A 22378-nucleotide genomic window follows, 5' to 3' on the forward strand; every position below is an offset into this window, starting at 1 on the left:
TTTCATTTTCTCTAATTTTTCTTCCCTGTCTTTTTTCTTTCTGTCTGTCTTTTTTTTTTTTTTTTTTTCCAAGCATGAAGGCTTTTAGAGGTGGAATGGGTTAGATTAGACTTGGAAGGGTCTGAAAATCTTCAGGCATATGATAAAGGCATTAGCTGAATCAAGGTTTATAGAAATTCAGGTTTGCAATTATCTAAGGTAAACAAAGATCTAAAGTAATCATTAAATCTTAACAGCGAGTCAGAGAAATCAAAATTCTAGTTTGGAAATAATAACAATTTAATGGACAAACAAAACACTACAATGAACAACATATTGAAGCATGTCCTTTTTTCATTCAACAGCATGAAAAGCTTTTTTTGTTGTCATACATTTAAAGTCTTTACAATCAAATCAACTTACTAGCAACCAAAAAAAAAAAAAAAAGACCATCACAGTACACAAACAGATACAAGTTTAAAACTGCAGACATACAAATAAGCAAAATGCTTAGTAACCATGTCCAAAGCTTTCTATAAATCTCATCATATGATAACTCACCAACTTGTCTGCCGTTACATTTCTAACATCAAATTTAACATCATCTTCGGTAGATAAAATGAGAATTAAAAAAAAAAAAAACACAGCCTTGTAAATATATAAACCCAAACCACAAAACATCTCCTAACCCTTGTATTTACTCTAAGTACAAATAGATTTTTGGAAATTGTATTCACAATGCTATCTAAACTAGATTTTATGAAATCATAAATGTATTTAGATGTGTCTTGGGCTTAAATTCATTGGACCACATCCTACATATACTTTCCTGTCATACTTACCTTGGGCATCCATATTCTCAAAGTTAATAGTTATACGATTAAAATCAAACTGCTATTCTAGAAATAAGTGTCAATTTTTCCTGAATTAGGAGATTGGAACTGGTCCACTGTATATATCACACAACAAATGTTTCATCACAAACAAGTTAGAGTAGTCTGAGTAATGCCCCTTTCTAAGAGTTATAAATATTTTAATGTTCATCACCAGCAATGGGTTTTAGAGACTAAAAAGCTTTTTGTTGCCTAGTTTCCGTGGACACTCTATTCCCTCAAACCTAAAATATGCTAAACAATTTCTTCTCATAAATATATACATTCAACTGCTCCTACATCGTGAAACCAAATTCATTAACTCAAGTCACATAGCTTATACTTTTATTTGAAATAAATTGTGTAAGATCTTGAAACCCTTCTAAAATAGACTTCAACACAAGGAATAGCACTCTGTGAAGTTGCAATCTCCATCTCCACTTTACTTCCTGGAAGGGTCTTTTCCAGCAGGGCGTCAGCTTTGCGTGTTTCTTGCCCAACCTTTTGCTTGGCCTGCTGCAACACAGTCTCGCACATAAATCTAAACCATTATATTTTGGTTAACTCAGGAGAGTACAGCAAAATATTTAGGTTCTCATCACATCAAACTGTGAGCCAGAACACCTCATTCATTGTTTCTGGGTTTCCACTGCCACAATTTACCCCCAAATTCTTATGGGATTAAGTTAAATAAGTCCACAATAGAATTTAAAATACAATGGGGGTAAAATGAAAAGTCCTCATAAATTTTTAGTAACTAATTTAAATAGAACCTCATTCAGGATAAGGGGTGGAGTTTATTGAACTATGTGGTTTAAAATAAACTAAACTGTTTTAAGGAAAGACACAAACGAAGATTTCCATGAACAATAACTGTTCTGTGAGAATTTCAAAGAAAATAGAGAAGACTGGAAAATAAACATGGGGAAAGGGTGTGTCTCAAACACAAGTGGCCACATTCTGTCATGAAGTTCACTTCGTCGCAAATGGCTTAATGTTTTTAATTCTCTTTAGTAATATGGCAAACCAGATATTTAATTGAAACCACATGAAGGAATGAGGCCGCGTTTCCTCTTGGCAAGGGAGCATGTGCAAAGTGATCAAACACCTCAGCCGGGGTAGCGCCCACAGAGAGCAGCACTAACCTAAGAGAGAAAACAGCTGAAGGGGGTTCAGGGGAGCACCACGAGCTGAGCTGCGGAAGGAGTGAACTCTTCAAATAGATGTGTCTTGGAACAGCCCTCCTCTGGTGTCCGCCCTCCATTGTAGATTATTGATGACGATGAGAAGAGGAATCAGTTCATTCCGAACCTTCCACAAAGACCTCTCCTGCAGCCTAACCCTGCCCCCGCCACTGTCTGCCTAGCAGGCCCGAGTGAAATCCTTAGTTTACACAGTTTTGCTTCTTTGCTAACACTAAATAGATATGAACATTTGTACTTCCAGCATACAGGAAAACCAACTGTGTCAACATGTGATGGAACACGGGCCTCAGCCATAGGGCCAATGGCTCTGTTGAGGTCATGAACGCTAATCATTGAGAATATAAAGGGAAATAAATGATGAATTACCTAACTTGAAACATGGCAATGTGTGCCCCATTTCTTAGTTTGCTTATCAATTAAGAAGGTGCCATACAATCTAGAAATTCATGACACACGCACTGGCAAAAACCATACACCATCAGAATAACAAGGCTCGAAGGGACGAGGCTGACAAAGATAACCCCAAGGGTGACCTTCTTTGAGACCAGCAAGTAGATCCCTAGGGGTAAAGAGCTGAAGTACAGCAAACCGAGCAACCAAACCAACACCCGGATGGATGTCTGAAACAGCAGGGAGGTACAGTTCCACACAGTCCAGTTGTGTGACACAGTGGTGACAGAGTCGAAACTTGCAGGCCTATAAAATTCTACCACAGGAGTAGAGCTCAGAGATGGGGAGCTCTCTCTCTGCACCTCCATGATGGTTATAACCAGACAGTTGGAGGAAGTGTGAGAAGGACTGACGAGAGAGGCCAACCTCTTGGGGGTCAGCAGCAGCTCGGTGGGGTTCTCGGGCAGGCACTTTTTGCCTTTGCCTCCACAAGTCAAGTTCACAAGGATGTTGTTGTCATCGGGCAGGCTGCTGACTTCGTCATCTGGCAGGCATGTCTCAAATCTGCAGAAAGGACAGACGATGACACCTTGGGTGGAGTCGCCAAAGTCTATGATCTTATAGAGGCATTTGGCACAAACCCTGTGACAACACTCCAGCACTTTGGGTTTCCTCTGTTTCAGATTGTACCGATTATAACAGATCTTACACTCCAGCTCGTCGGAGACCTGAGACTCAGCAGTGTCTTCCGGCGGTTGACTAGCCATCTTGAATTATGCATACAATCTTTGGCCGGATGTGTCTCATTGAAGAACTTCGATTAAGGTGTGCCTCTGAGTATCACATCATCCAAATCAGGCACAGATGCAAAAAGGCAGGAAAGGTAGTGACAGAAACCAGAAACCTTCCAGGCATTTTCAGCTTCTAGGTATAAATCTCTGTCTCCAATGCATATTTAAAAAGGCCATATGGGTCTGCAAAGGAAAAAAAAAAAGATTCTAATATAGTGAAGAGTTCTAATGAAAAGTGCTTTATGGAATTTTCTGAGCTTTACCAAAAAGAAGCAATAGATTTAAAAGGTTAAATCCCTTTCATCTTTTCACACATTCCTGCCCCAGAACAGGAAAGTGTTATCTTCATGCTTAGCCTTTTCAGTCCACATATATGATAGTAAAGAAGGACTTAAGAATCTTTCTTAATGGTGTAAAATACACTCCAGAGCACTGTAAGCATGGCTAGATACAGAGATTTGTCTCTTTGAAACTTGTAACAAATTCTGGCTTCTTTGAAAATAGAATGGCACACAAATCAGAAATAGATACATTTGTAATCAAATTCCATTCAATATAGGCTAATGAAGGGTGTCATTGGTGTAAATACCAGTTGTCTAAATACCCTCATTAGTGCTTAGGAACACACAAAAGAAGGGAAATCTTAAGGATAAATGCTTACATTGTGTTTTCAGAAAGTACTTTGATAGAGATGAAAGCATATTTAAATACAGCAGACTGCTCTCACCTTCCCAGTGTAAAGGAATCTGTTATAAATGCCTTTATTATTTGACTATTCAATTTCAAACTTTTTGTTTCAATACTAGTCTTGAAAACCATAGTTGTACAAATACATTTGCTCAAGGAAGCGTGAAGCCTATGACACCTGACATAAGCATTATAAACAAGTCAAGTTCAATTCCCAAGCAAGAGAAGTAAACACAGATAACACATGCACAGTTATATCTGCAAACATGAAGAATCGTGCATGCATAGCTATCAAGAAATACTCAGCGTTCACCTACTTGCCTACTTTATTTCATATAAACTCTCTTTCTATAGTGAACAGAAAACGTAATACAATCAATAGTCCCTAATGCTGACCTTTAGCTGCTATTACTGGCTTTGGACAAATGGCTGAAGGTTGATTTCATGTGCTCATGTTAGTTCTTAATTATTAGTACTAATGGAAGGGAGAAACAATATGGGAAATCACCAAATAAATTTTATTTTGCTTTAATATATGTGGTTTTTTTGGGTAGTAATTTGCCTTAAATTATGTTTTTCTTGGAAAAATATCAAAATGTGCTTGAATTTTTGAGCACACCCCCAAGCAATAATAGTAGAAGGCTGCCATGACAGTGGTGAGAAGGAGAATGCAACTATGCTAGAATCTGAAATTTCCCTATGGATCACACTGCCTTCACAGAAAAGAGGCAGTGGGTAGCTAAACTTGGATAATTTCTGAACTCATGAATAATTGGTAAATGAATACATATTACCTTCCTTTTTGTTTATGACTTTAATTTTTAACTGACTTCATGTAATACAAGAATGCATAATATAGTGTATATCAGTGGCAAGGTATTCTTGGTGGGAAAAGGAAGTCAATAAATCAAATCTCTGACATCAGCCAAAACATGTAGGTGGGATTTAACAACAACAACAAAAATACAGTTTACTCTACATGAAAGCATGTATTTCAAAATTGCCACCATAAGCCAATTTCTGTATCTCTCCTCTTACACAGACACAAACATCAACTCTTCTCTCATTTTCCTTCCACGTGCCCTAAATACTTTCTCATTCCTGCTCCTGCTCCTGTTCAGCATACATGTGCCCACATCACCGCAAAACATGACTTTACCTGGCCCTTAACTCTACGAAGCTGGCTTTTGATTCTCCTGCGGGATGAACATCCTTAGGATGATAGCCAAGGAACAAGAAGGTGTTCTGTCGCTGTCACCACACCCAGTCCTAGCTGCTTTGACAGAACGGTCCCTAGTCCTGGGCATGTCATTTGTGATCCACTTACTGGACATTTCCCATTCAGTCAGCCCTCTGGTAGCCACACACAGACAAAGGCCCATCAGAAACGAACGCGTTACAGTCTCCTTGCAGCTGCCTTCCCACTCAGTCTGACTGCCCTCGAAACTCCAGGCATGCTGAAGTAATGGTAGAATTTGCACACTGATTCCCCTATCACCATCAAAAGGACTGATGTATGTGAAGTCGTGTGAAAAAGAAAAACAAAGTATGTAACCATGTACATAAAGAAGAAAACAGAGAGTAAAATATTTAGTGAGGATAAATAAGCAAAATTACATCTAAAAGCACAGAAAGCAAGAGCATACATATAGATATATACGTATATAGTTAAAAGAAGTGGAGTACAGCATTGGGAATAGAGACAGTGAAATGTAATGGCTGTGTGCGATGTCAGAGGGGTAGTGGATGGAGGGAAGGGGATTGTCACTGTGAGGGATATAAATGATAAATGTCTAACTATTACATTGTTTTGTACACCTGAAACTAATAAAAAAAAAAAAAAGAGCACACATATAGAAACACCAACAAATGGCCTACGATGTATGTGTAATGAAATTAGACAACTATCTTACACCACTCACAAAACTTAACTCGAAATGGATTAAAGACTTAAATGTAAGACTGGAAACCATAAACTCCTAGAAGAAAATGTAGGAAAAAAGCTCCTTGACATAGTTCTTAGCAATGATTTTTTGGATATAACACCTAAAATACAAGCAACAAAACCAAAAATAAACAAGTGGACCTACATCAAACTAAAAAGCTCCTGTACAGCAAAGGAAATGATCAGCAAAATAAAAAGATAACCTAGGGGTGGGAAGAAATATTTGCAAACCATATATATGGTAATGACGAGTAGGGAAAAGAAAGAGGGACACAGGCTAGAGTGGGGCTAATGAATTTATTTAGTAATATCTAATTAAGTTATGTAGCAACATGCAATAGCAAAAGACAGGCAATAGAATGTGTTAATGACAGGAAGTAAAGGTGGTTAAGGCTAAACTATATACATTGTTAACAATGTCGCTTCAAAGGAGTACATATACATACATATAAGTTTAAGAGATCCCAGCATATGTTTACTATTGATCAAAAATCACTTGGCTAAATACACAAATAACATCAGTCAGGAGTATCCAAAAACAGTCATAAGCTCTAGATGATAGTAACTATTACAGTAGATGTCAAAAGCTCACCAAGCTGGGGGACAACAGCACTGAAAAAGTCATAAATCAAAACCTTGCCAGATCTGCAGCTGAGAGAAACTCAGGCGTCTCCCACACAGCTGCTTGCTAGTTCCCAAGATGCTGCTGTTGTTGGCGTTGTTGTTAGAAGTGAAGGTGTCTTCTGATGTTGTAAGCTGCAAGCTGCATATGTTTTCAGGTGCTAACAAGTTCTCAAGAAGGCTAACCATGGGGAACAACACTGGAGAGGTAGGAACCAGCCAGACCTCACCAGGTTTGCGGCTGGAAGTCAGGACATCACCTAGTGTCGTAAGCTGCATGTTGCTGGAGGTCCTCAAAATGTTAGAATGATGAAAAATCACCAATGACAAATGACCAAATGATGAAATAAGAATTATTATACTGTCAACTGAGGTCTGTCTTATATATTTTTCTCAGATGTACCTTGGAGCCAAGTTTCTTGTTCCTGCCTCCCCCTCCGGGAATGGCCAGTTCTGGGAGGGTCCGGCAGTTACTGATAATGAATGTTGCCTATCCGGCCAAAGGGCCAATTCATCCGGACAAGCAATATCTGCTGTTCTTGCATGAGACCATCAGCCCAAGGCCTTCCAAAGCCTGGCAACGTGCCTGTCACGTCGTCCTGATATAACTTTGCTACTTCTTCATTTCATCTGCTGATGAGGGCAAAACAGACAGAACAAAAAGGGAATTTTCTCAACCCCTCATCAAGAATTTCTTTAACCCTAAGCTAAACATCACCTCACAACACGGACTGAACAACAAACATCATCTCATATCTCCCCTACTTGAGAGAATGAGACCAAACAGAAAACCTCATCTCATGTCTCCCCTGCTCGGGAGAATGAGACCAAAGGGGGACTTTACTCAACATCTGGTCACAGCACAGAAATCACCTCACGTACAGGAACAGATCAAAGCTAATAGACAAAAGTTCACATCAACCAATGAAGACAAGTTTTCTTCAACATCTTCCCTACAATTAGGCCTCAAAATTTGTATTCATTGGTAATCACATGTAGTCTCTTATGTGAGAGAACAAAGAGTCAACAGACATAACTTAACCATCACCTCGTATGCAGTCTCTCATGTAAGGGAACAAAGAAACAGACAAAAGCTAACCATCACCTCACATGTAGTCTCTCATGTGAGGGAACAAAAAGCAAACCAATGACAAAAACTCACATTAACTAATGAAGACAAATTTTCCTCAACATCTTTCCTACAATTCAGCCTCAAAATTTGTATTTATTGGTAATAAGTCATTATTGTCACCCGTGTACTAGTGGCATTTTAGTACACATGATAAAACTGTAAACAACCTGTATAATTTATAGCTTAAGGTCAAAGTTTCAGTATCCAACAAAGTCCAGCAACAAGCTAGTAATTGTTTTTCAAAGGGGTATAGGCCTTGGCGGCCTCTGGCAGCCTTTTTGCTCCAAAAACCTGATAAGCAGTTAACAAACACCATCCACACCTAGTCAAGAAGTTTCGTTCCCCCCTTTCCACGACTGTCATTAATGCCTGCCGGAAATCTTTTGGTTCGGCATGATGCAAAAGCATCCCAGTTTTTGTAGAAGCCTGTCCCATGAGACCATTGCTTCGCTAACAGCACGAAGCGGGTGTCCTCCCATCTCAGGATGTGGGAGGAGACCCCAGGCCCCCAGGACTTTCGAAATAAGGCCACCCTGCTCACTGCGCCAATTATGTAATGACGAGGGGGGGGGGAAGGAGAAGGGACACAGGCTAGAGTGGGGCTAATGAATTTATTTAGTAATATCTAATTAAGTTATTTAGCAACATGCAATAGCAAAAGACAGGCAATTAATAGAATGTGTTATAATGACAGAAAGTAAAGGTGATTAAGACTAAACTATATACATTGTTAACAATGTCATTTCAAAGGAGTACATATACATACATATAAGTTTAAGAGATCCCAGCATATGTTTACTATTGATCAAAAATCACTTGGCTAAATACACAAATAACACCAGTTAGGAGTATCCAAAAACAGCCATAAGCTCTAGATGATAGTAACTATTACAGTAGATGTCAAAAGCTCCCCAAACTGGGGGAAAACAGCACTGAAAAAGTCATAAATCAAAACCTTGCCAGATCTGCAGCTGAGAGAAACTCAGGCATCTCCCACACAGCTGCTTGCTAGTTCCCAAGAATGCTGCTGCTGCTGCTGCTGGCGTTGTTGTTGTTAGAAGTCAAGGCGTCTTCTGATGCTATAAGCTGCAAGCTGCACATAAGTTTTCAAGGTGTTAACGATCTGAAGAATGTTGCTGCTGTTGTCGTTGTTAGAAGTTAGGACGTCTTCTGATGCTGTAAGCTGCAAACTGCACACAAGTTCTCTAGATGCTAACAAGTTCTCAAGAAGGCTAACCGTGGGGAACAACACTGGAGAGGTAGGAACCAGCCAGACCTCACCAGGTTCGCGGCTGGAAGTCAGGACATCCCTGGTGGTGTAAGCTACATGTTGCTGGAGGTCCTCAAAATGTTAGAATGATGACAAATCACCAATGACAAATGACCAAATGATGAAATAAGAATTATTATACTGTCAACTGAGGTCTGTCATATATTTTTCTCAGATGTACCTTGGAGCCAAGTTTCTTGTTCCTGCCTCCCCCTCCGGGAATGGCCAGTTCCGGGAGGGTCCGAAGTTACTGATATGAATATTGTCCATCCGGCTGAAGGGCCAATTCATCCGGACAAGCAATATCTACTGTTCTTGCTTGGGATCAACAGCCCAAGGTCTTCTAAAGCCTGGCAACGTGCCTGTCACATCATCCTGATATAACAGCTACTTCTTCACTTCATCTGCTGATGAGGGCGAAACAGACAGAACAAAGAGGGAATTCTCCCAATTCTTGATCAAGAATTTCTTGAACCCTAAGCTAAACATCACCTCACAACATGGACTGAACAACAAACATCATCTCATATCTCCCCTGCTCAGGGAAAATGAGACCAAAGGGGGACAGAAAAGCAACCTCATCCCGTATCTCCCCTGCTCGGGAGAATGAGACCAAAGGGGGAATTCACTCAAGCCCTGATCACAGCACAGAAATCACCTCACATACAGGAACAGATCAAAGCTAATAGACAAAACCTCACATCAACCAATGAAGACAAATTTTCTTCAACATCTTCCCTACACATATGATCAGGGTTAATATCCAAAATGTATAATGAACTCATACAACTCAATACCAAAAAACCCCACAAATAATCCAACTTTAAAATGAGCAAAGGACCTGAATAGACATTTTTCAAAGAAGATATATGAATGGGCAACAGGTACATGAAAAGGGGCTCAACATCACTAATCATCAGGGAAATGCAAATCAAAACCACAGTGAGATATCACCTCATACCTGTTAGAATGGTTATTATCAAACAGACAAGAAACAACGATTGTTGGCGAGGATGTGGAGAAAAGAGAACCATTATGCACTATTGGTGGGAATCTAAATAGTGCAGCCACTATAGAAAACAGTATGGAGGTTCCTCAAAATATTAAAAATAGAATGACCATATGACCCAGCAATCCCACTTCTGGATATAGTATACATCCAAAGAAAATGAAAACATAACGTCAACTAGATATCTGCACCCCAAGGTTCATAGCAGCATTCTTTATAATAACCAAGACATGAAAACAACGTTGGTGTCCATCAATCGATGAATGGATAAAGAACTTGTGATATAGATACACATATACACACACAACGGAATATGATTCAGCCATAAAATGGACAACATGGATGGACTTTGAAGGCATTATGCTCAAGTGAAATAAGTCAGGCAAGTACTGTTTGATCTCATATGTGGAATCTAAAGAAAACACACATAGAAAAAGAGATCTAAAGATGAGATTTCTGGTTAACAGAGGTGGGGCAGCAGGGGGAGTCATGAAGGTGGTCAAAAACTACAAATTTCCAGTTATAAGATAAATAAGTACCAGGCATATAATGTAAAACATGATGGCTATAGTTAACACGGCTCTACGGTATATTTCCAAGTTAAAAGAGTAAACCCTGCAAGTTCTCATCATGAGGAAAATCATTTCTTTTCCTTTTCTTGTATCTATATGGGATGGTCGATGTTAACTAAACTTACTGTGGTACAGCACAATATATGTAAGGCATTACGCTGTGCACCTTAAATTTACACAGTGCTGTATGTCAATTATATTTCAATAAAACTGGAAAAAATGAAAACTAAGAACGGCTCGTGTATATGAGAACACATTATATTGTCAGCATTCACAATCAACTGGTCACATTAGTACTTTCTGTAATAAACTTCTCCCCATTGGAAGAGTAATAGGAATGTTCTATATCAGGCCTGTCACAACTTCTAGTTCATAATTCAGTGAATGTACATTATTTGCTTAGATGAATTATTGGGTTATTATTTGAAACAAAGCTTTCTTTTTTCATAGAAACACTCAATCAGATCTTTCACTATGTTAAGATATAATGTCATGTGAGCATACTGTTCATATTTATAAAAATTCATATGGGGGCTTAGTAAAATGCAAAGAAAATACTAAATATTCTAATAGATGATGAAAAAGATACCTGCTTTAATTGTAAGGCCGATTTTAGCAAATCCACGCCACCACCTTGAAATACTGCATCATGTCCTGCCTGTGAGCGTGGCACTTCTGGGAAGGACTGGCTGACAGCCTTGAGCTCTGGTAGCACCGCTGGAAACGCAGCCAGCCCAAGCGTTTCTTCCTGCAATGGCATAAGACAGCATGGTGATTGTTTTTCTCTTGGGAAGTTGGGGTACCAACTGCCAGACTGCTCAATAAATACTTCATCTGCTTCATTATGACTCTAAGGTCCCTCCAAGAACTCGAACATATAATAACCTAAAATCTGTAACTTCATAGGGTTACAATTAGTGTGAGTTGCTATTTGGTTCTTGAAATGATATGCATTCCAGCCCGTTCCTCCTCTGCCTTCACTGCGTAATTGTGGGTAACCATGATGATGTTCAGTGAAGGAAGCCAGACCCTAGCGAGCACATACTGTATGGTTCTATTTCAAGAAAGCTCAAAAACACAGGCAACGCTAAGCTGTAGTAGGCATGCAAGTTTGGGTGGTAAAACTAAAAAAGAAAAGGCAGGGAGTAATCAGTATAAAAGTCCAAACAACACATGCCTTTCAGGGGACCAAGCGTTGGGGGAGAGCACGGGCCCAGCTGCCCGGAGGCTGACCTTGTTTCTCAACCTTGGTAGTACTTACATGTGTTTACTTTGTGTTACACCACCGGGCAGTACATTTTTCTGTACTAGTGTTTAAAAAAAATTTTTTGGCTAAATACTTTAGCTATTTTAATAGACCAGATTGTTCTGTCAATGGGTATTTTGGATCCACTTATCCTTTTTGCCTCTGCGAGTTGCAAGCTCATTAATTTTTTTCACAAAAATTGAAATATCAGTCATTTATTTATCATCTAAATATCCAGGCATTATTGTAAATCAATGTTAAGATGGATGAAATCTTTAGGATGAGCAAGTGTGGAGCATTCCTTGATGAGAACAACTGTTAAAAGTATGTCTCACCAGGTACACAGGAAAGAATCTGGCATACGAAAACTGCCTTAAAAATAAATACATGTAATTATGTGAGGTGATGAATGTGTTAACTAACCTTATGGTGGTAACATTTTGCAGTATACATGTGTATCAAATCATCACATTGTACACCTTAAACTTACCAAATATTATGTCAATTATATCTCAATAAAGCTGGAAAAAATAAATACATAAGGTTTTCTTTTCCTAGAAAAATACATCACATATTCAATATATGAAGCTAGTATTCCTTATTAATCACTTAAGTCTTTAATCCTTTTATAAATCACCTGGGATAAGAATACACAAATAGATAATTACCAACTCTAATTCTCGTAAGTCAACGTAAGCTCTTGGACGAATGACAATTTTCCCTGCCCTAAATGTATATATAGTGTTATCTGACTCAAATCTACTTCTCCCACTGTTCAATTCCTTTGATACTGAAGATGCAAACTTGGCTTGTACAGCACTTTGAAGCAAAGGGCCCCAGTAGTCATCTGTTGCTTTGTTTACCTAGAGTCCTTTTGTCTACCTTCAGACCACACTGCTCCCATCTCACCTGCCACTGCTTCTTTGGGGAAGTTCCCCACTCACTCCTACTATGTGAGTGTGGTTGGGCTGTGCACACTAACCACAATACTGCACCTCCCTTCTCTCCAATGGTGTGGACTTGTGAGCCAAGCCTGGCTAATGGCAGCAGTCCATTACCCTCCTGCTGGCGGGACCAGTCTGTGTGGGCATGTGACTCAAACCAGGCCTGTCAAAGCTCTTTCCTAGGACTTTTTCTATTTGAAGCTAGGGGAAGAGGGAATATGCTAGAAGCCAGGGGAGGGAGCACAGAACCAGGAAAAAAGATGTATGAAGGAACTGCCATGCCATCCAGACGGAGAATAAAGTCAAAAATAAAAAGAGAAGGAAAGCAGGAGGCCGAGCTACAGACTGCAGCAGAAGACAGACACCGGATGACAGCTACACTGAGTTTTTGGCTCTAATTGCATGGGAAGGCTCCCGTGACCCATAAATCCCCTTTTTTTGCTTATGCTAGTTTTGTTGTTTGATTTCTGCTACTTATGACAAAAAGAACCATGATACAATTACCATGCCATCTCTGACTGAGAATTTATTGTTTTCAGATCTAGGTTCCTACTTAGTATAGTATTCCAGAAATTATAAATAAATAATTGAATAAAACCCAGAGCCAATAGGAATTCTTTATTTTTAAATTTTCATTTGCACATGTACACACATGCATGTGCCCACGCATATACAAATTTATATACATAAATATAAAAAGTCATACATATTGTTATTTATTAGTGGTCTCTGCGTGTGTTTATGTTCTTTTTCACTTGGTCAATTTCTTCTCTTCACTTCCCTCCATCCATATCAACCGGAATTTCACCCCCTTATCCCCAGTAACCCATATTAACTACCTGGTGTATTTTCTTCCATATCTATTTCCATGTACATATATTTATCCATGTACATATTTTAACGGCACACATATGCACACTTTTTCCAACACTTTTTTCTAACTACTATATTATAACCAGTTTCCTGCATCTTGCTTTTCCCATTCAATAATGGCTCATGAAAATCTCTCAATTCAACTGATAGATCTCTAAATTCCTATCTAAACAGCCGCAAAGTATTTCACCATTTGGATGTATTGTTATGGAGCCAACCATGCCTTTCCTATTAAGCATTCATTTATCTCTATTTTTTTCCCCAACATTACTGCAGAACACAACCTTGTAATACATAGCCTTACATACAGATGTTAGTCATGGGGTATAAAGTACAACCCAGGGAATATAGCCAGTGGTACTGTCATAGCTATGCATGGTGTCAGAAGGGTAGTAGACTAGTGGGGGTTATCACTTTGTGAGGGGTGTAAATGTCTAATCACTATGTTGTTTTGTACACCTGAAACTAATAATAAAAAATAAGTAAGTAGAATAAAAAGAGATCCTGGGTCATACAGATATTACTTCTACCATATGCTACCAGATTACTTTCTAAGACTGTAACACCTACAGCAACTAGAAATATGAGTATTCTTTCCCCCTAACAGCAAAAAATGTTTCTGAACTTTTAAATTTTGCCAATTTGAAGGGTGATATATCATCATTTGAGTTTGAGTGTCTTATTTGTTGGCCTTCTGCATCTGCTCTTCTCTGAACTACGCCTTCACATTTTTGGCTGATTTTTCTGTTGGGTTGTTGGGCCTTTGTAGTCAATTTGTAAATGCTTTTTGTCATTATAGATATTAAACTCTGTCCTCTGTATTGCAAACACTTATCCAAATTTACGATTTATTGGCTTTGCTTAATATCCTTTGAAATACAAAATTCTTAACTTTTCATGCAGTCATGTTTATCTTTTCTCTTGTAGCTCTGAGTCTCTAATCTTAGTTAATACTGCTCCTAGTATTGTACATGTACTAGTTATTTTCTTACAAAATTTGTCTTGCTTTATTTTTAACTTTTTTTTTTTCATTTTCATATGTGGTATAACATAGGATTCTAATTTTATTTTCTTCCAGGTCAGCAGCTGTCTGTATCAATCCCATTTGTCGAATAATCCATTATTTGCTGATTAACTAAAATACAATCTTTGTCATGTATTAAATTCTCATACATTCTGAGATCCATTTCAGACTGTCTATTATATTCCACTGATTTATTCGTCTAGCCATGGGTCTCGACTGTAACAATTTGAATACCATGGCTTTTTAGTATAGTCTGATACCTGGTAAATCTCTCCTCAGTAGTCTTTTTTTATTAACTCATTCAACTATTTACTGTCAACTGTGTTCCAAACACAGTTATAGCGACTGAGGATTCAACAGGGAGCAAAATCTCTTCCGTCATGGAGTTTACATTCCAGTGGTTTGGAGGGAGGTGGTGGAAGGATTCTTTCCTCAGCTATTACTAGTGGCACTTAACCTTCTGTTACAAACTTTCAGATCATTTTATCAAATTGGAAAAACAAAAACTGTTGGGACTGGAATTGGAATTGCATCAAATGTATCCTTCAAGCCAAGAACATGGTATGTCTCTCATTTGTTCAAATCTTGCTTTATGTTCTTCATTAAGACATTTTCATTTTCTCCATGTTTCATGCCTTTCTTTTAAACTTATTCTTTAATATTTGTATGTTTTTTCCCTATTGTGATTATTTCCCAGTCCTCATTTCTAAGGACCTATTGCTATGATGGCAGGTGGAGGGATTTTGTTTATGTATTTTGAATCCAGCCACTTACCAAATTCTCTTATTCATTCTAATAAGTTCTACTGGGAGTCTCTTGGATTCGAAAGTCATACAATCATATCATTAGGAAAAGGAGAGAGTTTAAGCTTGTCTTTTCTAATATTTATTCCACTTATTTCATTTTTCTTGTTGTAATGAATTCACTAGAAAATCTGAGACAATGTTAAATAATAATTCCCACAAAAACATAAGCTCCACGAGTCATAGTTTTTTGTCTTCTTTATTCAGTTCTCAGAACATACAATAATAGCCTGGCCCAAAACAGGTGCTAAAAAATATTTGTTAAATGAATGGGTGCATAGTAATAGCCAGACTGCTTAATTCCTGATACTAATTGTAATTTTATTGTGTTTTGCTGTTTAGGATGACACCTACCGGTACTGTTGGTAAACGGTGGATTATATTAAAGTAGTTTTTTCCATTCTTTTTGTTAATTTATACATTTTATTAGTGTCTACATATTTTGTTAAATGCGTTTCCAGTATCTATTGATGTGACCATATGGTTTTTTACCTTTAATTTGATCATGTGAGGGATTGCACTGATTTCCACTCTTACATTCTTGGAATAAACCTTACCTGGTCATAGCTGCATCTTCAAATAAGCTGATGGGTTTTATCTGCTAATATTTTATTTAGAATTTCTGCATCTATATTCACCATTAAATAGGTCTCCAGACTTGCTTTATACTCTACTGAGTTTTGTAGTTAAAATGTATGCTTACTTTACAAATGAATTAGGAGCTTTTCATAATCTTCCGGAACAGTTTAAATCATGGTAAAACTATTAGGTTTTGAAAGATTACATAAAACTCAGCTATAACTCCGTAGGATCCCACTGTCTTTATAAATGGTAGGCCTTTAATCACTTTTCCAATCTTTTTAATGGTACTGTCTCATTCAAATTTTCCACTTCTTCCTTAGTCAAATTCGGACATTTATATTGGCAAGGAAATAATCCATTTCTTCTGGTATTTCAAATTCTTTGCCATAGAATTGAATTCTTATCTTTATTATCTTCTTTGAATCAGTCCTACATCTCTGATTATGTCCTTCTTCTCATTTCTAGTCTTGTAAATATTTTACTCTTTATGAAGTTTCCAATCAGACACATAAATCTTGTATCTATTTTATAGTTTCAAAGAACCAGCTATTATAGTTATCCTTTCTGTAATTTTTTGTTTCATTAACTTCAGCTTTTATCTTTAATTATTCCCTCTTTCTAATGTAGTTTAGGTTTTGTTTTGTTTTTGTCATTCTCTTCTCTCATTTCATAATAAGGGTGCACTTTGTCTTTATTCTTAAATAATGGAAACATCTAAAGGCTGCAAAATTTCCACTGGCCATTATGTTCACTCCATCCCACACCTTTTGGAATAAACTGTGCTCCTTCTGTTGATTTCTAGATACCTTGTAAATTAACTCATTTTCACTTTTGATACAAAAGTTATAAAACATGTTTTGAAATTTCCAAATAATAAAGTTTCTCTTCTATTTACTTTCTATTATTTATTTCTAACATTACGAGATTATGATCAGAGAACAAGGTCTATAAAAATCTCTTTTCCTTTGAATTTGTTAAGGTCTTCTTTGTGGTCCAGTATATGATTAAGTTTTGTAGAAATGCAAAAAAGCGCATTCTGTATTGAAGGGACGTAAGGTTCTAGCATATCTATTAAATATAACTTCTTTATTTATTCAATTTCTCTATCTTAGGGGTCTACATAAAGTTCAGGCAGGTTGATACAGTGAGAGAGGCTTATTAAAGTGTCTCACCATAACTATATTTGCATTTCTAATACTTTTGCTTTACAGACTTAGTGGCTATGTTATTTTATATATGCAAGTTTATTTATCTCCTTCATACTGTGCCTTTTAAAAATCATTATATAATGTCTTTCCTTATTGTATTTATGCCTTTAATTTAAATACTATCTCTCTAAACCTATTATTGCTAGCTCTGACTTTCTGTATTTGCCTGGGATCCTTCTCCGCTCTTTTATTTTCAACTTCCATCACTTTGTTTGAAGTGTTTCTTATAAAGACGATATGTCTGAGTTTTGCTTTTTTAACTCCGTCTAACAGCATCAAATTTTTAATGGGAAAATTCAGTTCATTCACATTCAACGTAAAGACTTATATTTGAACTTATTCTTTCCTTCTTAAGTCGATTAATTTAGAAAAATTTCCTCTGCTACTGTCTCCCCTCATCTTGAGGTGTTTCTGATTAATTTTTTGTTTGGATGCTTTTTTGTTTGATACTCTTTGCCTGAGTATTTTTGTTAAAAATGGGTGATGGACATCTCTGGTTTCTTATATAACAGTCAATGTCATTTACTCTGACAGGGAAATGACATCTTAGCTATGTGTGTGATTTCCGGGCTGCTGGCTTTTTGTCTCCACAATCTACAGAAGTTTCTCCATAATCTCTAGCTTCCTGTGCACAGATGAGAAATCTGCTGTTAGTCTGATACTTCTTAATGGTAGTTAATTTGTTCTCTCTGCCAGTAAGCTTCTAAGATTTTGCTTTTTATTCTTTTCCAATATATACAGAGATGTCTATTTTCATAAATCTTGCCTGGAACTTGATGAGCATTTGAATACATAGACTCAAGTCTTGATTCTTAAGCTCAGAAAATATTATTTAAGCTCAAAAAATTAATATCTTATATTAATTGAATTATTGTCTTTCCTCCATCTGTTCTTTTTTCTCCTTCTGGCTCTTCTATTATTCACATATTGTATTTCCTAGATCTATTTTCTCTTGTGAACTCCATTCCTTTATATTTTTGTTCTGTGCGCTAAGATTCTTCCACTTGACCAACCAAACCACTAACTCAAGTCTCAGGAATGATCATCATCTCCTTCAATTCATTTACTGAAATGTTCGATTTGGAAAATCATGCATTTCATCTCTAGGAAGTCTTTTTGTACTGCATTTCAATCCCCTTATGTGCCTTACTGTTTTTTGTCAGGCTGTCTTCTGTCTCCAGCTGTCACTCTATCACATTAACCATGTGTTCTATCTGTCCTCATAGCTGTCTTCTCTTTGGCTGTGGTGCCATCATCTCCTTTTGTTTTATCACTGGGGTGAAGTGAGTGCCATTCTACGAGTGGTGGGAGCACAGTGGTCTCTCCGGCTGCGATCCAGCTGTGCAACACCAGGAAGGTGCCAGGGTCCTGCCAAGGGAAGACTTTCTGCTCCACCTCCTCACACTCTCCCAGCCTCCAAGACAGTGAGGACTCAGCCCAGGAGTTCATCTTCACCTGTGTCTCCTGTAGGAGACACACACACACACACACACACACACACACACACACACACTCATGTACATACAATGGAGTGAGGGCGATTTTCAATTTTCTTTCCAGTAGGTCAAGCTCTTTATAGTATCCAGTGCATTCTGACCCTCCCCCAGGGCATCAGATGCCAGTCTTCAGTGCCAGCCCAGCCCAGGAAAAATGCCCCCAGCTGCTCCCTTCCTCCTCAACTCCCACGGAGCTCAGGGCTTCACCTGTACACAGGGTTCTACAGGCTCCAGGAATGCTCTGGGTCAGCAGAGGCAGACAGCAGAATTGAGAAAGGCAGAATAACCTGCCACATTACCCTGCTATATCCCAGAATCCTTACCAACTATAATTCCTGGATTTTTCCCACAAATATTTATCCAGATGGGAAATCTGAGAATTTGTGATTAAAGTTGTAATTTGGGGACAATACTGGCAGTTCTAATCATGTTCAGTGACTATTACAAAAAGATACATATCAAACTGATACTCATCCCTAACTTCGTAACTATTTTTGAAAATCTTTTTACAAATTTTCCCTTCTGCACATACTTTTGTTTTCCTTCTATAGCAAAATGACCCCAAGAATCCATAAATTTGACACACAAGGAGACAAGAATCTCTTTACTTTTCCCTTGGCTACCCTTCCTAAATAATACCATACAAACTGTACATTTTAATTCAGTGAGTTGGTATTAGTGCATACCAGTTATATAAAAAAGCCATTAGATAAGAATTTTTCATGTTTCTATTTCAAAACATTCATATATACTTCGTAAAACTGTTTTGGGTCTCTCCACTGTTTTCGTCTTAGGCTGTTTTGGGTCTTCTACCTCAGCTTTTCACGATATAACTCTTCTATTTCAATTCTTTTTTTTTTTTTTTTTTTTTTTTTTTTACTATTAGGCAATGTAGTTTATTATTTTACACGAAAGTTGGGGACCAAGGCCACAGTGCTGTTAGACACCTGCCTCCCCACCCACCCACTCCTACCCTGCTATAAAAACAGAACACAACCCAACAAAATACCACGGTTCAGGCTGAGACTTCTATTTCAATTTTAAATTTATTAGTAGACCATTTACCTAAATATCCTTTGCCCTTCCCTTATCATGGGTAGCAGATTGTTTGTAAATGGCTATAATAATTCTCCACAGTGTGTACAGCCTGTGAAATGTGACTTTCCATTCATCCCACCCACAGGTGGAGGAATCTGCTTCCCTTGCCCACCCCTTAAGTCAAGGCTGGCCTTATGACTTGTTGTGACTAATAAAATAAAGCTGAAGTGACTCTGAGAGTGCTGAACCCTCACTTCAGGGTGCCTTGCAGCTTTTGCTCCTGCTGTCATAGAAGTTGTGTGAAGAAGTCCAGGATTGTCTCCCTGAAGATGAGAAATGAGAGAGAGAGAGAGACAGAGAGAGAGACAGAGAGAGAGAGAGAGACAGAGACAGAGACAGAGAGACAGAGAGAGAGACAGAGAGAGAGTCAGAGAGAGAGACAGAGAGACAGAGAGAGACAGGGACAGAGAGAGACAGGGACAGAGAGAGAGAGAGACAGAGACAGAGACAGAGACAGAGACAGAGAGAGCAGCCAAACACTATCATAGACCAACCAGCTTCGGTGAACCACCGTGATTACGACCATTGGAATGGGTGACCCCAAGAGAGACCAGCAAAAGAATCATCCCTGCTGAGCCCAGCTGAAAATGCTGATCCGCAGAATCACGAGCAAATAAAATGGCTGTTGTTTTAAGCCACTACATTTTGAGGTGGTTTGTGTTGTAACAATAGATAACCAACACATCAAGTTCAACTATCCCTTTCCAAACAATTCCAAAGCTCATCACTGTCAAGAGAAATTATTTTCTTCATTCATCAATGGCTATCATTCCTACCCAGAAGACTTTCTTATGTACTTTGAAGCTGCCTGACCCTATAGTTCTTACAATTTTTGTTTGTGTTAGAAAATTCTTGGTCAGAATACAGTTTCTATATATTCTTATGTATATAAACTTGTATCATTTCTATTATAATAGTGTCTGTTAATTAAGGACAGTTTCTCTAAGGAGCTCTAAATTTTAGGGTTTCTCTAAAATTTTTAGAAACATTGCATAACCTTCACAATAGTGAAGGACAATAAAATTCCCATTTAATAGATGTATAAATGCCCATAGAAGGTAAGCATTTTTTCCAAGATTACATAAGAAGTCAGGACAAAGGGAGCCCAAAAACTAAGCTGTCACTGAAATCCTATTTTATGCTTGTCCAGGGCTCTATCCTGTGTATCACTCCACTGTCCATATAAATTACTTTTATATGTCTCAGAATGAGTTTAGTTTCTTCCAAGTAGTTCTCATACAGGTTTCATTTAGCCTGACTCATGTTTGCAGGGTCCATCAACCATTTTAATTTGGCATTAACGAGACAGGTTATATTTTTCCTTATGAAACAGCAACAACTGCCAAGTTTCAATTCTCATTTCCTGGATCCTCTTCCCATTCTCGAAAATAAACATTATTAACATTGCTCTCTACATGATGCGACAACATATTTCAAAGGGCTCTCTAACAAAAAATTGATACAAATTAAGGAATTGTCATTTTCATTATCTATGGTTCCTGTTTTTAAGAGATGGTGTTAAATTGCTTCTGTGTTTGATTTTTTGTGTGTGCAAAATGGAACATCACTCTTCAAACATTTTCATTTCTTGATCTTCAGTTTTTATGACATCCTAAATTCTTTGACTAAGAACTCTGCCCCAAAATACATGAGAGATTCTAGCACTTGTAGCAACATTCCTCTTTGTGAATAACTGAGGCAGAACATTGGTTTTTAAGCTCGGCTACTGATTAATGATATACATTTGTTGTCGCTCTAAGGTCAAGCCTCTCATTCACAAAACCCTATGCTCCAAACCTTAGAATTTATGGCATTTCCATCGCAAATGAAGTTTAAACCATACATGTGGCATCTACCCTCAAGAAAGCCCAGTTTTTCCATCTGGAGATTTGTAAGTTGGCTTCCAGTTAGAGTGTGAAAGACTCACATTACTGTTTTAATAAGTACACCTGAAACCTATGTAACTTTACTAACAATTGTCACCCCAATAAACTTTAATTTAAAATAATAATAATCACTAATCAATAATATGCTGGTCTCAGTCCCAATTACCATAGCTGTCCCTTAGGGAACATTAACAACATTTGTAGTTTTGTATAGTGTGATAATCTCAGAATTAAGGTTTTTGCTATGTCTTTTCATTGAAAACAATCCTTCTTGCTATAATAAAAGGCTCTAATTTAGAAAACACTAAAAGAATAGGCTCAACTGGTACCAAGCACTCATTACTGAAGGATCAACAGCTGACTCTAAATGAATTTAACCTATAACACCAATAACCCTTAATGGTTGCTTAGCAGCGTACTGAGCGCCTTCCAGAACACTTCCCTTAAAGATGAAAACTCTTACTTTACCACTCCTCCAAGACCAAACAACTTAATTTGATGGGGAATCATAATCGACGTATTAGAATACAGTCAAGTTAATGATCTAGAATTCTAGGCTATTAATTTTGAATGAGAGGCCACTACTGATACGTATGAAGGAGGGATCTATCATGCAGTGTTTCCCCGCGGTTTTAAACCAATAAATGTCCACCAACAAGGGAGGAAAAACAGGTACTCCTCACCCTACGTACAGTTATCCACATGTGCAACCTCAGGACCTGGCTGTGCAGCCAGGAGCATGACC

General features: G+C 37.8%; 1 protein-coding gene across 3 annotated transcripts in view; it reads right to left on the reverse strand.

The window, feature by feature from the left end:
• Positions 1 to 255: 255 nt before the first annotated feature.
• Positions 256 to 22378, reverse strand: part of RNF182 (ring finger protein 182) — a 64220-nt gene continuing 42097 nt past the window's right edge. For 2 of the 3 annotated variants that reach the window (XM_074335203.2, XM_019742957.3), the window contains exons 2-3: positions 11063 to 11221; positions 256 to 3420 (exon numbers count right to left, since the gene is read on the reverse strand). In XM_074335203.2, coding sequence (XP_074191304.1) covers positions 2473 to 3213 — 741 coding nt within the window. In that variant the 5' untranslated portion in view covers positions 3214 to 3420; positions 11063 to 11221 and the 3' untranslated portion in view covers positions 256 to 2472. The remainder of the gene's footprint in view (positions 3421 to 11062; positions 11222 to 22378) is intronic. The other variant, XM_074335204.2, reaches the window with a different exon arrangement.

The sequence above is a fragment of the Rhinolophus sinicus genome, chromosome 14 (genome assembly GCF_057876585.1).
Source record: "Rhinolophus sinicus isolate RSI-liver-muscle chromosome 14, RSI-T2T, whole genome shotgun sequence".
Taxonomy (NCBI): Eukaryota; Metazoa; Chordata; class Mammalia; order Chiroptera; family Rhinolophidae; genus Rhinolophus; species Rhinolophus sinicus.